The 17,013-nt window shown below is 40.0% G+C and overlaps 2 protein-coding genes across 4 annotated transcripts in view; one reads left to right on the top strand and one right to left on the bottom strand.

The window, feature by feature from the left end:
• fgf11b (fibroblast growth factor 11b) overlaps positions 1–9,830 on the bottom strand; it is a 29,435-nt gene extending 19,605 nt beyond the window's left edge. The window contains exons 1-2 of one of the 3 annotated variants that reach the window (XM_077591664.1): positions 1,147–1,698; positions 759–1,066 (exon numbers count right to left, since the gene is read on the bottom strand). In XM_077591664.1, the coding sequence (XP_077447790.1) occupies positions 759–951 (193 nt within the window). In that variant the 5' untranslated portion in view covers positions 952–1,066; positions 1,147–1,698. Of the gene's footprint in view, positions 1–758; positions 1,699–9,541 lie in introns of those variants that run through there. The other 2 variants (XM_077591666.1, XM_077591663.1) reach the window with 2 other exon arrangements.
• nlgn2b (neuroligin 2b) overlaps positions 1–17,013 on the top strand; it is an 82,199-nt gene that overhangs the window by 23,408 nt on the left and 41,778 nt on the right. Inside the window, exon 2 of the mRNA XM_077591661.1 lies at positions 6,578–6,721. The gene's annotated coding sequence lies outside the window, so the exon portion shown is untranslated. The remainder of the gene's footprint in view (positions 1–6,577; positions 6,722–17,013) is intronic.

Here is a 17,013-nt window from a genome sequence, read left to right as displayed (position 1 = left end):
GGCTTTTCCAAAACGGAGTAAAAAACTCTTTAAATAACCAACGTTCACTCCCACTGGACGTCTATCGGCGTCAAGCTAATCACGCCAACTGAAGCGCTCTGTATTTAAGATCATGACTCATTCACACAGAACATTCAATCACCTTTTTATTGACTTCTGCATCAGTCTAATCAAAAAGACTGTTTTGCATCATCAATTTTAGCTTGTCATATACTCTCAGAACATTAGGTTCATCTGTGAAATTTAATGAAGTCGAAAACAAGAAACGTACTGTGTTTTCGGCCTGCCTAGATACGATACAACTCAATGTTTAACATGGCGGCGATATCAAAGCATGGTTTTTAGTCTGCACCATATTGAGAACTTCTTTGTCTCCTACCAAGTTCCAAAATATTAGCGCGCAAGGCAAACACAACCACCCACTGTTAAATTTACTGGTGTCGTAACAAAACGGAGCATTTCATGTTTCGCTTGCGTTTAACAGTCACCAATGATATTTTTAGTCACTTTCCATTTAACCGTGACGACACCTAATATTTATATAAACCTTTTATTCCTCATGAAACACTTCATTAGTGCAATGCAGATGTGTTTTGGGTCAGAAAACATCATCAAATTAAATTTAAAGGGGATAAAAGGCTCCTTTTTTCCCCCCGACCTGTGTAAACCAAGTTCATAGGAAATAGGGGCAAATAAAATGGCACATAAAATGTTAATGTTATGCGCAGGCGATTAGTTTTATGACGACAATGACTCACCTGGTCTCTTCTCATTGCGACCTTTGCGACCCCCACATAGTCTTACTTTGGAGATGAGAACCAGGATCTGTTTCTGGCACAAAGACTTGTTGCTCTTTGGACAGGGTTTCCGTTTGTTGGCTACCGGTCGGTTGGTTTGGTCGTCCTTGACCGCCCGTTTCTGTCTAATGAGTGAGCTAGCGAGAGCTGCCATTTTCCCACCCCCCCCTCAACTTTGGGAGGGGGGTGTCTTCCCGGCCGTTGCCCCTTCTGTGCAAAATCTGGAGTAGGACGCAAGGTCGTAGAGAAGAAGACCCCACGGGGAAACCCTAAGTGGGTTAACAGGGAAGCGTTTAGTGGGAGAGTTCCCTTGGAGATGGAAGAACTGGGTAGAGCGATGCAAGTTCACCTGCAGTCCAACAGACACTCTTCACACGAAGACCGATATATCATTGCGGAAAAAGTCCCGTTTGGATAATAAGAAGGGTGGCTTTGGGAAAGGGTACAGCGGGTCTTCTTCACACATCTTTAACAGCGAAAAGAACGGTCCCGTCATGGACAAGTTCAGACGAAATCGTATATATTGCCAAAAAGGAGTCCTACTTGGAAGCAATATAAAAACTGATTCCACGTATAAAAAGACTTTGAGGCGAGAAAAGTGAAATCATTTTCAACGCTAGGAAATGATGAATGACGGAAGCAAGAAGATCCAGGTGTTTGACACCGTTTGTGCGGTCCACAGCGGAACTTTGCCTCCCATTTAAAGGCGGCAGCCTCCAACGATGATGTGGTAGTCCGAGCGGTAATCCGGCAGATTTAAATCCAGCGGTAGAATGGCAGACGGCACGCTGGCGACGCTTGTGGGAACAGTGAAGAGACATGGACTCAGATAGATGGAGACTCCTCTTCTGCCTCCTGATGGCATTGCTCTGTTCCCACAGTCCTCACCGAATCCCTTCACCCCCGGCTCTCCCCCCCCACCTCCCTCTCCCCCCTTCATCCCGCTTCCTCCTCCTCCTCATCCAAAGTCAGCGAGTGGTTTTGAGAGGATGTGTGTGTGAAATCCAGCAGCCACCATCAGTAGAGGTGACATTCATGAGTGTGGGAGAGAAAGAGAGCGAGAGAAAGGGAGAGAGAGAGAGAGCGAGAGAGAGAGAGGGGGGAGAGAAACCGCCATGTGTGAGAATGAGCTGGACGGGCAAAATCATAACAGTAAGTGACCAATTCACAAACTCGCAGCTTTGTCAAAGCTGCTGGTTTTCGGTTTGTTAAAGCCAGCGGGGAAAGGCTCCAGGGTGGCTTGCTGGTAAAAATAGCAGATTGTGATAGTTTGGAACTCAATCACCGAGTGCGACCTTTCTTACTCACACACACAAACACACGCACACTAATATATCTTGTAATGGAGTCTTCCCTGCTGCTGCCTCTGTCAGTATTTTGCTCTCCCAGCATCATCCAACTAATCTAGCCATCATTGCTGCTCATCTCGTGATTTATTTAATTCATCTCGAATACAACGTTTAAACAAATGATTCTCCTTATGCATTAATTAAATCATGCATCAATATCTGAATTAAGGCAGTTGTTCGTAATCTTTTTTTTTTTAACCAAACACCTGTTTCTTGTGATGATGTACTGTATGTTTTGGACTGCAAGGCGTATTAGTGCATTATTGTCCTGCATCTCTTTTTAATTTTTTTTTTTTTATAGAATGTCTCTCGCTACGGCAGCAAGACTTATTATTATTTTTTAGATAATGTTCATTCTAGCTGGTTATAAAATGCCGAGCGCCAAACGACGACATTCTGCTACGCCGTGATTGGGTTAAAATTCAATGAAGCAACTGCTCTGAGGGCTAATCAATCTTGCTATTTTTCCTGGCACCTCTTTTGCAAGCCAATTTTCCCAGGAAAGCCGAAGCAGAAGCAAAAGACAAGGTCAATTCCAATCGTTTCAAACAATGCCACGCAAGGCCACCATACGTCACCACTTGATTGACAGTTGACAGTCCGGTCTCGGTGGGAGTACAAGGGCACGCGTGGCACAGCGGAAGCACGGATCAGATAATGCACTTTGTATTGACAAGTAAAAGGAAGTTAATGTTTTCTCCTCATTCCTAAAACATTCCACAATTTTGAACAACACTCGTATTTTCTGGGTTAATCTTCTAATGGACAAGATCGCCCGGTTTGAGAAAATTTCCGTTGTATTTGTTGGGATGTTTTCGTCTCAATGGGTCATGAAAAGAACCAATTATTCATAAAAAAAATCTACTAGTAGAAAGCAGTGCTGTATGATATGATTGTAAATATTAAACCACACTATAAACGTATACTTTGAAAGATATCAGTTCATGAAATGACTGATATCTAGCTGTTATCAGTGTCATTGTAGTGACTGGGAAGGAGCAAACATCTCCCAGTAGGCCAGAAGGTGCAGCTCATCTATTATTATCACTGGTAAAGACTCAGTAACCTAGATCGACTTCCATCGCCAGCCAGATAGTTTCGGAAACACACTCTGTTCCAAATGTTTTAGAACAGCCAAGCTAATTCTAAGAAGAATAATTCTTATTACCAAAGGACCACATTTTCGGCGAAGCAAAAGTACTCACAGATAGACTCATAAATGAGTCTAAGGGATAAACACTGTCTCTTGGCAAATATAAATGCGACCAATTATGTTATTTTATAGCAGCAGTGATTTTTACCTTTCAACTTTCTCACACACCTGGAGCTCAATTTTGGTAAACTATGCCTTTGCACCTTCGAATAGTAAAACGTAATATAGAGCAAAAATAGATAATTTGTTTGTTGTTGCTTTGTTAAAAAGAAATTCTAGTTCTGATCCATCTTAATCGATAGATTATATATGTGCAATTGTTTTTAGGGGCTGACAGCACAAATGGGGGACAGAATAACGTTGTGCACTTTATTGCTGTACATTTATACTATGTTTACCAACATTTTTTTTTAAACTCACGGGAAAAATTAGTAAAACAGGTGTCTAGTGAAAAATAATCAAAGATTTCTTTTATTTTGGGCCAAATCGCTCACTGAAAGAAGGGTGTTAAATAGCCGACTAGATCGGATGTTTGTCTGATAAGAATAACAACATTGCGATATGACATTAATTGAAATAATTGGCAATTCACACCCATTCATTTCCATTTGCGATTAAACGAATTGTAACCCCACCTCATGGAGTCGGATAATCAGCATCCCGATGCTTTTGTTCCAGGATATACAATGGCCTCGGTGACGTCTAAGTATGTTTACATAAGAATACAAACGCATGCACAAACACACACGCAAAGCCAGAAAGAGTTAAGCGCATCAAAACAATTGGCCTAGTTCTGTCTTTGTCTCCCTCTTCCTGTTATCGCTCTCTCTCTCTCTCTCTCTCTTTCTCTTTCTCTTTCTCTCTCTCTCTCTTTCCTTCAATCCCCCCCTCAGCTCATCATGCTGTCCGCAGATGACGGGCGGAATTCTTCACTAATCCCCCGCCATTATGCATCCATGTGGAATGTGAAGCTTGCTTCTTGCATACAGAAATGATCATTTTCAATGTCCATGACCCGTGGATGGCTTGCTCATTAGCTGTGCTGTACATATCAGTCTCCATTTCCTTCTTTAGTTCGCTCCATTTCAATCATTTTATGGCAATTAGGCGTTAAACATGAGTTTCTCTGAATTTAGGATGCTTTTCATCCTTATTTTAGATTCCAGCCACATTCCCTAACTTAAGTTCCAATCCAAAACATTCCAATCAGTAATGAGTCCGTAAATACTAAAATTGGCAAAATACTACAATTTTCAACTCTCTATTGACCATCAAAATATTTATAAAAAAAGTGCACTGTAGGCAGATATAATCGATTATTTTTCAATATGTTTATGTACCAAAAAATTCCAAATGATGTTGTCAGGGTTTCTAAGAATTAATTCTGCCCTCTCTGTCTCTTTTGAAGTTTACATTTTCCTTTTTTTCCCCCCTCCATCTTCACTTATGCCTCAGGTTAAAGTCTCAGCAGGTAAATCTGTAGGATTAATTTTTCCTTTCAAGATTCAAAGATTTCTCGGTGCATACAAATTCAAAAACAGGCTTCTCAAAAGCCATCTCAGATTCCGCCAACGCTCAAATAACTGGCTGACAGAAGACAGGATAATTGCATCTTTACAGGTATAGCAAAACTTGAGCACCCAAATGTTTCTTCATCTTAGAATGATCTGGAAAGTACCTCATAAAATAAATAATTGTAATCATAACCCACCAAGTAATGTCTTTTTGAAAGCGCAATTTTACCTCTGCATGTCCTGAAAATAACTCAAGAACGAATTAAGGGGTATCGTGTCGGATGTTTGTAATGGGGTAAGAGGTGAAAGGTGACTGAATTTAACTCATACTTGCAGGGTAGGGTACGGTGCTTTGAATTTGGTTGATTAGGAGCACATCTTGGGCTCGATTTTTTTTTTTTTTTTAATTAATCTGCTCTCTTAGGTTGCTCCTTTTGTTTTGTTTAATTTTAAGTCTACATATCTATACGTATTTATGAATGCAACAAATGCATTTATAGGTAATGATACTCAAATCTGTATTTTATGATTCAATAGTGTAAATTGTGCACTTGAAAGGGCACCTTATAATAAGCCCCACCACTCAAATGTAATAATCTTTAAGAAAGAAGAGCGAGTGAAATTGCAAAATCATGAGGTCGATGTGACGGAAAGCAAGCTGAGGAGTCCTTTGTGAGATCTGAGGAGCACCTCCCATCACAGATGTTCTGCTGATTTAGCATCAGAATATCTTTGGAAGGTGCAAAGCTAAAAAAAAATCTTTGGCGCGTTTCACTAGTGTTTGTTTTCCTGTTTGACACTAACTTCTCACATTCTACAACCCAATCAATGGTCATCATTGATAAATAACACCAAGGCTTCCTATATATAAAATCTTATGCTTCAACATCATCAACGTAGTTTGGATAAAAGATGGACTTCATGTCCAACAAATATACAAATGCGGTACAGACGTTCTAGAAAAATGTCACGTGTAGTTTTGTTGGCTAGATAGAAATAATGTTGATTAACTGAATTACTTATTGATTTATTTCTACAAACTGATTAATATTTGAGTGCAAGTGCATGCCTGCTACAGTACAAAAAGTAGCACAATGGTATAATGCTCATAGTTGCTTTACATGAAATTCCTCCACAATTATGTGGCCCAGTGACTTGGATAAATAACAAACACAAGTTCCATCTGGTGTTATACATATGAGATTAGAAAAACATTTTTATCTCTACTTCATTCTTTCCTTCTATACTCCACCAATCATGTACCTCCCCCCCCAAAAATATATATATCTATATTTAAAAAGAGTTTAAGTAGACGTCGAGCCCTTTGGACTAAAACAGATTGAAAGTCGGTAGACGTCAAGAGTAACGCAAAATCAAGTTTACACCTTGACAACAAATTTCTGGTCGTAATGAAAAATAACATTACCTAAGTATCGATATTTTTGACAACGCCACTCGTAAGATACTTATTGTCAGTTATAAACCAAGAGGTGAATTTTATATTCCCTCTGACAATAACATGACAGTTCACTCTAGCTCTAACCTGCATATAAACAGTATCCTTGCCTAAGACGACATTGCTTATAAAAATTTATGATATTGTTGTAAATAAGGTCTTCGCACATGGAGCAACTTAGCATGTGGTCTACTTCATGCTTCAGTCTGTTTTGCTCCTGACAATGTTGATTTGTCATTGCTCATCTCCTTGCAAGGAGCACAAAATGTAAGTATCGCTTGAGCCTGTATGCTTTTTTTTGTTTATAGGCATCATCCATTTCCAGCTGTCAGACATACCAGGTGGTCCTACTAGAGCTTGGTGAGAGCGATGAATCCCCCCACCCCCCACCTCACCCTCACCGCCAAAATGTGCTGCTCACGTTCCCAGCTGCAGATGTTGGACAGTAGCAAGTGAGTAGATTGGTGGGATTTATGTGTTTACGTGCTTTTTAGCCCATTCGCTCAAAATGCATTGTGAGCTTTACATGAAAGCGTGGAAGTGAGGTTAAAGCCAGTGGACATTTTTGAGTAAGATTACAGTTGCAGACATAAAGTGTTTACAAGCGAGACGGCGCGCGCAGGATTACGGGACGGCCGAGTGCCGTGGACAGATTAAAAAGCTCAATATCCTCAATGACATGAAAATGACCTTTGCACATGTAGCGGGCTGCAAGGGGTGATGAAATCAGTGTAAGCGACCTACCAAGTGCTCTTATCACCCTAACACGTTCATGAAGGATTTTGGGGGGGGTTTATTTCTTACGATAGGTCAAGTAATTTGAAAATTTGATAAAAAGATAATATTGAGTTGGTCTTATTTTTCTGTCAGATTTTTTACAATAGCTACTATTTATCTGACTGCAACGCTTGAGCGTCTCGGGGGTGCTGGAGTATATCCCAACTAGGTACGTATACAATGGCTAAAGAATAAAAATAGCAGTGTTCAGCAGCTTTTTTATTTATTTATAGCTATATTTTGTTATACATCCTATATGTTAATTCATTGCCTAGCATGAACATTATAAAGGGGATTGAATGGCAGTGGAAAATCATATGTAGACTTTTTGGCATAGAATGAGTTCAACATTTTTAAACTATGAATGATAGTTGATGTCCTCTTTCATATTGTAGAATGATTTTAGTGTCCAAATAATTGACCTATCTCCATTAAAAAAATGTTGCGGGGTGACTGATTCCCATAAAATGTTTTTTTTTATGGGAATCAGTCATTTTTTTGACATACTAATACCATACTACAATATGATAGAGTCTATCATAGCATGGGTTTAGTACGCCCAAAAATTGCCAATCCCCATTAATAACAAAAATTTGTGGGCGGGGGGGCATAGAATAAGATCATTCGCTCCTCCCAGTCCAAATTATTTGGACGCCAGTCAATGGCCCAGAAAGATGAGCAGCCATTTCTTTGAGTTTAAATGAATTCGATGTCTGTTGTTGTCAAAGACAGACAATGTGTTATAGTTTGCTATTTTTTTTTTAAACTGACAATGCTAATTTAATAATGTGAGGTAATCAATAACATTTATTATACATGGTTTGCATGCTTGCAAATCTACTGTGCGTACAAACCATTGGAGCGAAGGTGTTTTGAAAATTGGAGCGACTATTTCCGTATGCATTGCTGAGCTGAAGCTTCTACATTCCACTGTCCGCTTCAATTGAGTTCTATTTGATGTCGCGAGCTCTGCTGCAGGACAGCCAGCCTTTGAACCACAGGGAAGCTGCAATGGATTACCGTAATGGATATTGCAGTGAGGTCTCTTTGGGCTTGTTTGTACTATTGTGGGAAGAACATCCAGACCTGAGATATTATCGAAGGACGGGAAGGCAAAGGGGCACTTTGCTTTTATAAAGGGGATTGAATGGCAGTGGAAAATGACACTTAATTAGGTATCAAGACAATATATTTTTCTTTTGAGCAAAAATATGCATGGCGCTGTGTTGCTGTACACTGGATGGTTTTAGGTGTTTACATTATTTGAGACTACTGCATTACTAATCACACACCATGCCTAAAATGTCAACCGTTAAGTTTTGCCCAACGCCCGCCTGCACGGTAGGTCGTCCTTGCATATGGGGCCATTACAGCGGCAGGCTGGCTGATTTTCTAGCCAAAACTGCTTGCTTTAATCCACCAACTCTGTCCTCGCAATTCCCTTGGAGGACAGCCAAATCCTTGTTTACCCCAAACCCTCATCTGTCGCCACATTAAGCCTGTCTCTCAACCAGCGCCCTTACTCTGTCTGCAATTAAATTAATATGATACCTTTTGCTCTCACCGTGCAAAAAAAAGCCTGAACAGATGCCGCTCTGTTGGTCCGACAGTGTCAGATCGCACAGATGTGTTTCATCCACGCACGCAGAGCTGAGCTTCTGTTTTTACAATACAGCTAATCTTTACATAAATAACATGCCATAGCACAGTTGGGCCCTTTCTTCATTATTTTGCGCTTATTATAATGAATAATAATGAATAAACTGCAAATTGACTGCCATTGACAGCACTAGACTTGCAATCTATTTAGATTGTGAAGGGCAAATGAACCAGTTAAATTCGATTGGACGTCTAGCACAGCCAATGGCACAGCATTGAGAGATGGCAATTTACAAGCAGATTTTTAAACGAGCAAAAATAGTCACTCGTCGTATGAAGGGTTAAATGATCAGTCATGGTCACAATGTCAGCTGCTATGTGATCCCACTCGCCTTTGACCATAATGAGGAGAGTCGCTATAAAAATTGATGGATGACTCTTAACCCTTTATATGGCACTCATCGAAATACATCAGCTTTACTGTTATTGTGGGCCATAACCAGAGTGCATTTATGTTATCATTCATTTTAAATTTAACAAATCAGGAAGACTTCATTTGGAAATGGCCTTAATCAGCAGGAAGTGACCCAAAGTCAGCAGGAAGTGACTCCCAACACAGTGTAACTTGGAAATGCCCCAAAATCAATACAGTGACCGACCCAACTTTGAGGAAAATTGACCTGTATACATCCCAAAATCAACAGGACATGATCTAGAAAATTAAGAAATCATTCCCACACTTCCTAAAAGGCATGAATGATGCATTAATAATACTAAAATGTACATTTTTTTCATAACCTAAGACATTTGACCAATCAAGATATAACCCAAACACATTTGAAGTGACTACAAAATACTTTTCTAACTTTGTCTGGCTGTAGTTTGAGAAGACTTACCTAATTACTGCCCTTGTTTCCAGACTCCAGCACCCCATCTCGTGCCCCATGGCTTAACGGATCATTTTTCACGCCCTACTAAAAGTCCATTTCTTCTCTATTAAGTGCACTGTCGTTCTCGTCCTGTCTTTCCATTCATCACTGGCCTTCTACCGTTTCTGCGAAGCACTTGCAAACTACACGCTTTGTCATTTATGCCAAAGATTTTTCTTCATTTTAAACTCCTCCCTGATGTCCAATGGCAGACAGAAAATAAGTAGAAGAATTAGCCACGCTAACCTCTTGGGTTTAAAAATGAAGACGTCCTAAGCTGTTTGCTGCATTTGTGATGTTATGGCAGCACAAACACTCACCTGGATGCAATACACAGATAATTAGGACGTAATTAAAGGGCCAGGGTGAAAAAGCAAGACATTTTGCACTCTTTCCGAGCTGAGCAAGAAAAGACGAGTAAAAGATGACAGAGAATATGCATGATTAGTTATTACCCCCTTGACTCCTAATCCAGTTTACAATAGTCTTCTTCACCGAAGCAATTTGACTTCAAAGCTTCTGAACCGCGGCCAATTATATTGCATCCAAGAGGTCGTTTCCAATCTGAAACAAAAAAAACTTGTCAGAGAAAACTAGATTTCTCATAAAACTAGACCCAGCTTTTAAAGCTACTGTATGCACCTTCTTTTTTTATAATTAAAAAGTAATATTGAACCCAGAGGAACGCATGGAAAGCTGGGAAATGCGACAATATTCATTCGAAGAGTGACAAACTATTATACGTTCTCTGGCATTATCATCGAAGAAAAAAAAATGCAAATACACTGCTTGTCTCTGTCGACAGACATAATTGTTCCCTCCTATAGTGAGGAAAATAAAACACTGTTTGCATAAGATGAAAACAATCATTGCTCCCAAAATTGTGTTCACCATACACACAATTGTTTTGTACCAACAGCATACTCTAATGGGAGAGAATAACTTTAGCGTGGTTGCGGATTCAACATAATGCGCATGTGGGGTTTATGGAGGAAGATAATTACTGCTCACACTCACGTACACATATGTTAATCCACCGCGACGATAAGTCGTAAAACCTGAAAGACATGGATTTCATGGCAAGCACTGCCATAAAAGCTCACGCAGAGCTGTTTAAAAAAGTCAAGAGCACCCTGAGAAAAACACAATATCATGCAGAATGTCATGTCCTTTATCTTAGTGAATATACTAATGTATTGATGATTACGAGAACAATAGGGTTACGGGATATACAGCTTGTTTTTTTTCCTTTGGTGGCTGTTGAAAATAGGTGCAGATGGAACATAGAATGATTGTAGAAATCTTTGATCACAGAAGTGACTTGAAATTTTAGTACAGTTAACTCTTTGGTTGCCATTCACTGAGATAGATGATCCAGATTTTCTTTAAAAGTAAGCATTTTTTAAAATTATGTTATGGACGACTGTATTGATTTCTCCCCTTATTCGGAGTAAAACAACTGGACAACTGCTGTGAAAGTAAACATTAACAACATCAACATCAACTTTATGAACAAACTAATCAGGGTACACCGTCGATTGGTCGCCGGTCTTTTGGTCGCCGATCTTTTGGTTGCTCGTCTTTTGGTCGCCCGGAATGTTATTGATAATTACCATTGAAATCGTTGCTCAAATTGCCTAAATACAAACTGCGAATTACTATTTTGTCATACTTAATGCCCTAGTAATTATTAGGCTAAAGAAAAGCTCCAAATTTCCCGGACTTTTATTGTTTTTTGTTGGAGAACTTGTCAAGACCCTGACTGACGTAGCTTCTTAAAGGGACAACGCATGTACATACAAACTCTTCTACACTCACACGTCAGCTCTGTGAAACTGCTCATGGCCATTGTTGGCTTTTATTGATGCGTAGACTGTGTTTTTTTACCTTGTTTTGTCGCCTGTCTTTTGGTCGCCGGTCTTTTGGTCGCCCGTTGTCGTGGTCGGGGCGACCAAAAGACCGGCGACCAAAAGACGGCGACCAAAAGACGGGCGACCAATCGACCGCACACGACTAATCAGCCACCCATGACGGTGATAAATGCCCAATCTATTTAGATTGAATGAGGGGAACTAACGACTTTTAACGGACTGCATCAAATAATGGTCTGTTCGATTGCCGCCGGAATCCCAATCCATTTGGATTGGGCTTCTCGTCCTCGTCAATAACGCTGAAACGTCATCCATCAATGCCGGCCGCCCCAGTTAAAATGGATTTGATGTCTATTGTTGTGAATGGGATAAGTGTGTGTTTGGTAGCGGGAATGTGTGTAGTGATGCCAGCTTTTAGGGGGGAGATGATGGTGCTGAGCTTATGTAACCGTGGAGGATCGGACCATGCAAGCCCCTCAGTGTTCAAGGTGCAAACTCCCGAGACCAGAGAGCAGCATTTGGCATCTGTGTGTGTGTTGGTGTGTGTGTTTGTAAGCGGTGGGGTTGAGGGAATATAGCAGAGAATATTCCAGGAAACTCAGTAGCATAATCTTCTTATTCACAGCCGATTGGTTAAGCGTGTGATGCGTTCATGCGTGTGACTCGATGTAGTATTTGTGCACAATAGCTTTGACCGTGACGACTTGACTTCATCCTTTCCATCCTTCACCTTCCATCTTTGCATTCAGCTTCCCCTGAAGTAGCTTCACCCCAAATGACACTCCACTACCATTTTTGCCCTCATTAGCGCTCCCTTTCCCCCCCCAATTCTGTCGACCCAAAGTTGCGAAGATGAAAGTGACCTCATGTGGAAGGCAGAACCAAGGGAGGGATGGGATTTTTCTCACCGAGACTGCTGAGTTTTCTCTGCCCCCCGGACATGGGAGGAGATTTGTGTGAGTGCGCGGGGGGTGTGTGTGGACTGGGCCGTGGGGTGGGAAAGGGCTAAGGGGGTTGGGTGCTATCAACCACATTCTGCTGATTGGAGGAAATTATACCCTCTAATTTCACCTGCGACTCCCAGAACAAAGGATGGGGAGAGAGGGGGGTTTCAGTGGGTGATAAGAGGAAGGATGAGGCGGAAAAAAAAGACAGAGATGGCCACTCAAGGGGGAAATGATAGGAGAATGTATCCAGGTTGAAAAGTTATTTGGAATGAAAGTTGTTGCCCGCAGTAAATCGACGTTAGGAATATTTATTTCAAGGAACTCTAGCAATTGTTCAATAGATTATTCCATGAGAATAGAATATGTGAAGTTGCTACTTTGTATTTAGGGACTAACATCACGTTATTTACATTACTTGTGTCCAACATTGTTTCAACTCTTTATAGGGGAAGTAACTATTTTTTGGTAAATATTTTAAAAAAGAAAAATCACATTTTTGTGTGTGCCCTAGGTAATCTCCATGTGCGGCATATTTATGTGTAAATATTTGTAGAAATAAGTACAATTATAAATGTATAAAATATTTTTTAAAACCTAAAATGAACAAAACAAAAATTCTCTGCTTATGGCCCCCAATAAGATGGATAGGATTATTAGGATTTTTTTTCATTGTATTTAACTCACTGCCTGCCACTGACACTGATAGTTATCCAACTCATTTAAACTGGGAGGACTGGCTGGGTTATTTTTAGGGCTGATCGCCCAGCCCTACTTGCTACCGTACTACTATATCCGTAAGAATAGGCACACAAACCCAATCCTGCACCTATACGTCCTCCCTCTTCACTATCTTTCCACCCGACTAGAGTGGCGTATTTGGCAAGAAGGGCTGCATGTATCCTCTCATCTTCCTCTTCTCTCCTGGTTTCCCTCACCTACCTGATAGTCTTCCCAGCACACCGTGACTATCTCCCATTCACAGCAGAACCAGGACAGGATTACAAAAAATTCCGTGGAGGAATTGAAGGCAGTCAGCAAGCGCCATCTGCAGTGTAAAGAGTGTAAAAACTGTCAAAACAATCTGCAGCATCCTTGAAAAGACCACAACAAGGACATTTGGTTTTCTGGCTTGTCAAAAGGCATCATGAAGAGAAGATGGTAGTAGTAGTCATAAATAAACTGCGGCTGCCCTTTGGCCCCATCTTAAACAAATCATATATTAGATTAACAACTGTATCTTGTCAAACCTTATGTTACATTTGCATCATCCAGAATTGTTCAAGTCTTTTTTCTCCATTTTTTTCTTCAGCTAATTTTTTTGAAAGCAGAAAAAGACAATTGGTGGTTTTCTTTCTGTCGATCAGACTAACAGATCAAACTCTATTCTATAAACAATTTTATAGTCATATCTGAAGCTAAAAATGCTCTTAATTTTTTCAGTTGAAAGAAAATATGGAAAACTCTCAAACAAAGGAAAACGATAGCTCACGTAACTTTGTAAAGAACCTAACTTTTATTCAATATGTTACAAATAGGACCGTTTTCGATAGAGTACATGAGTATTTTCAGTCTCTCTCTGGTTTTTGTGTGTTTCCCCTATCCATATTTGATCCAATCCACTATATTACAGCTAATGAAAAAGGCTTTGGGCAACTTAGTTACAGTCAAGAAAGTGGGACACAACTGCACTTTCAGTTATCTGCGTTCCACATTTTAATTCCAAAATCGGCCTCCTTGTCCGCCTACTGAAAATTCCGCCGTTCAATTTCCAATTTAGTGCAACTCTCTCGCATCTGAGCTTCCCTGCCTAGCAACCCCTTTCCCCCCCCATTTGGCACGGCCAGTCCATCAATTGAGGAAATTTCCTGACACATCCTCATGCTGACATTCTCCAGCGTGTTTTCTTTTTCCTCCATTAATGAGTTGGAGCTGGTGGGTGTGAACGGCGTGCGTTCCGGCGCCGAGTGACTCCCAAAAGCCAGAGCGTTTTAGCACACGGAAAGAATGAGAAGCTGAACGCCAGAGACGGAGCTTGGCAGATCTACACCGTTTCACTGCAGAGGTTTTAAAGCCTTTAACATGATTTTCCTCATCCTATTAAACACATAGCTATGGGTAGTGAGGCTGTTAAGTGTTGGGGGGGGGTCGAGTGTGAAAGATAGAATGGGAAAATGAGAGGGAGAGATTAAGTGGATGTTGAATGTAGGGAACAAATCCTCATTCCGCTCTTATTTCTATCTGCGGTCAGGCCTCTTGTGACCTTGCTCGATCATCTCTTGAAGATTGCAATTGATGACCTTTTATGGTTTGGCTCAATCAAAATCCTGACCCAGTCAAATACACAAAAAGAGCAAAGTGTTCCCCACATGGGGAAATGAGGTTCAAGCTCGGTACATGCAGGAAGTGCCTGGAAATGGGTGATATGGTGACATGCAACTATTGAATGTCACTTGCAAAAAATATTACACAAATGAAGTAAACTGAGCAAATAGTGTTTGTGTTTGACCGTCGTTGAAGGGGTTAATAAGTTTAACCTTAGCTGCTAATATGAAAATGTGTCCATTTGGCAGAGGCTAGTTTTATTTTTGGGAAATTAAGCCATAATGATTTGATTTCATTATTTGAACTCAACTTTAAATCAAGTACTTTTGCCAACTTTGCTGATTGGAAAATGGTTGTACCAACATTTGCTACTTCACTTATGTATTTAACAAAAACTGATTTGTAATACTTTGTTGACATTTATTGTTATTATAATGTTGAGATTTAATATTAATACACAACAAAAGCAAGTGTGATGCTTTCGCATAGCTGTAACACACAATGTGAACTAAAGGGGCCAAATAGTTAAGAAAACCTCTTCAATTGGAATTCAGATGGAGAATGTTTAAAACTGCCAAATTATTTAAGTAGTGTGAGTATAAGTATATCTATTTTGAAACATGTTTTGTTTAATTTCCTCACTTTACTCCTTCACTTCTATTGACATCAAATTAATTTCAACTTGGGAAGTTGATGAGACTAATGAGCATTAGCACGGATGCAACTTTTACTCCCGATAATGTGAAATGTCCCCTGATTTTGGGCTCGGGAGATCATTTCTCAATGACTTGAGCCATCTTCTGTGAAAGGCTTTTCTGAAAATGTCTCTGCCGCAGTGCCTCTAATTTATTTAACTCTCACTCTTGCAGACAGTTGCAAATCAGTTCATTTACTTGATCGACCCATAAAAGCTTGCGGATATCTGTAGTTTGCAACGGCCAGAACTCAAATGCAACATTTCTCCGCTCCTCAAGTATAGCCTAGATAGAAAGAGATAAAATGATTTCCAGTTACACTTTAAAAGTTTTGTATTCATTCAATCAGAAGAAAATCATACCAAAAACATTTAATTATTCTTTATTTTTTTTCCTCCATATGCCCATCATAGACTGAAATACAATATTTGATTGCCAGAGTTGTATTTATTCATTTCTTGCTGCACTACCACAGGTGACCAAATATTTGCGGTCACAGGGTGGATTTAATTTTGCACTACTTTTCATAATAATACAGAATATCTTTGCATTTTTTTGTTTACTCATAATCTGCCATTAACAGTGTTAGACGACCATTGATTCATACTGCATATGTCTATAATCATTCTTATTATCTGGGACCCTCCCACTTCAAATGGATTGGGATGTTAAAGATTTTGAGAACCACATGTTTATACATCTATGCAATACCAAGTATTAAAAAAATCATTGTAGTTTAGAAATAAGCTTTGCTCAATTGGTGCTTGATTGCCCAATGATGTAGTAGCAATCACATGCAGCAGAGTGAGCTGTTTCCTTTCATCCTGGTGGAGGAAGTGCATCATGGCCTCACGAGTGCATCTCTAAAACTGAATCTTAAGGCTCGTCTCAAATCTCTTGTGTGCAGCCATGTTGCATACATTTTCCTCTTCGGTTCACAGCAGCGTCCTCGTCCTCTAAATGCTGTTCATGTCTGATTGAAACTCATTTCTGGGCTGCTCATAACATGCGTTTACTGCATTTCGTCTTCTGCGTTGTGTTGGGTAACGGGTACCCAAGGATCTTGTCACAAGAGCCTTGTGCCCATGGTTACCACATCTATCTCTCATAACATCTATCCTGCAGATTTATAAATCTTAGACAGCCCAGTGGTCTGTTTTGAAATTGTTCAAGTTGCATTTCCACTTCTGGGACACCAGGCAATTACCAACGGAATATTGTAGCAATTTTGAGGCAGTCTGTTGATGGCTTAAAGTCTTCTGGGAATATTTTACATGATTGGAGTGTCTGTTGTCATGTGTAACTATAAGTATACATGTAAGAATGACATTGTTTGATTGGTGGAAGAGAAAGAGTAGCAAAACTGTGTTAACAAGACGAGGCTATGCAATGTTAGGTGACTCATGTTTTTAACAGGGATGACAAAAAAAATATCTGGATTGAGGAAAACTAAACAGAAAAGAAACATTGAAGGCCAATCTGACAGTGGTAAATTTTAAGTTGCATACTGCAGTCAAGTAATCATTCATGCGAAAACCAGTGTTTTTTGCTTAAATTGTCATGTTTTGCTTGGTTGAGTGTGTTTTTTGTGTGTGACCTGTCCG

This window comes from Stigmatopora argus, chromosome 22 (genome assembly GCF_051989625.1).
Source record: "Stigmatopora argus isolate UIUO_Sarg chromosome 22, RoL_Sarg_1.0, whole genome shotgun sequence".
Classification (NCBI taxonomy): Eukaryota; Metazoa; Chordata; class Actinopteri; order Syngnathiformes; family Syngnathidae; genus Stigmatopora; species Stigmatopora argus.
This window is presented reverse-complemented; position numbering and strand designations above follow the sequence as displayed.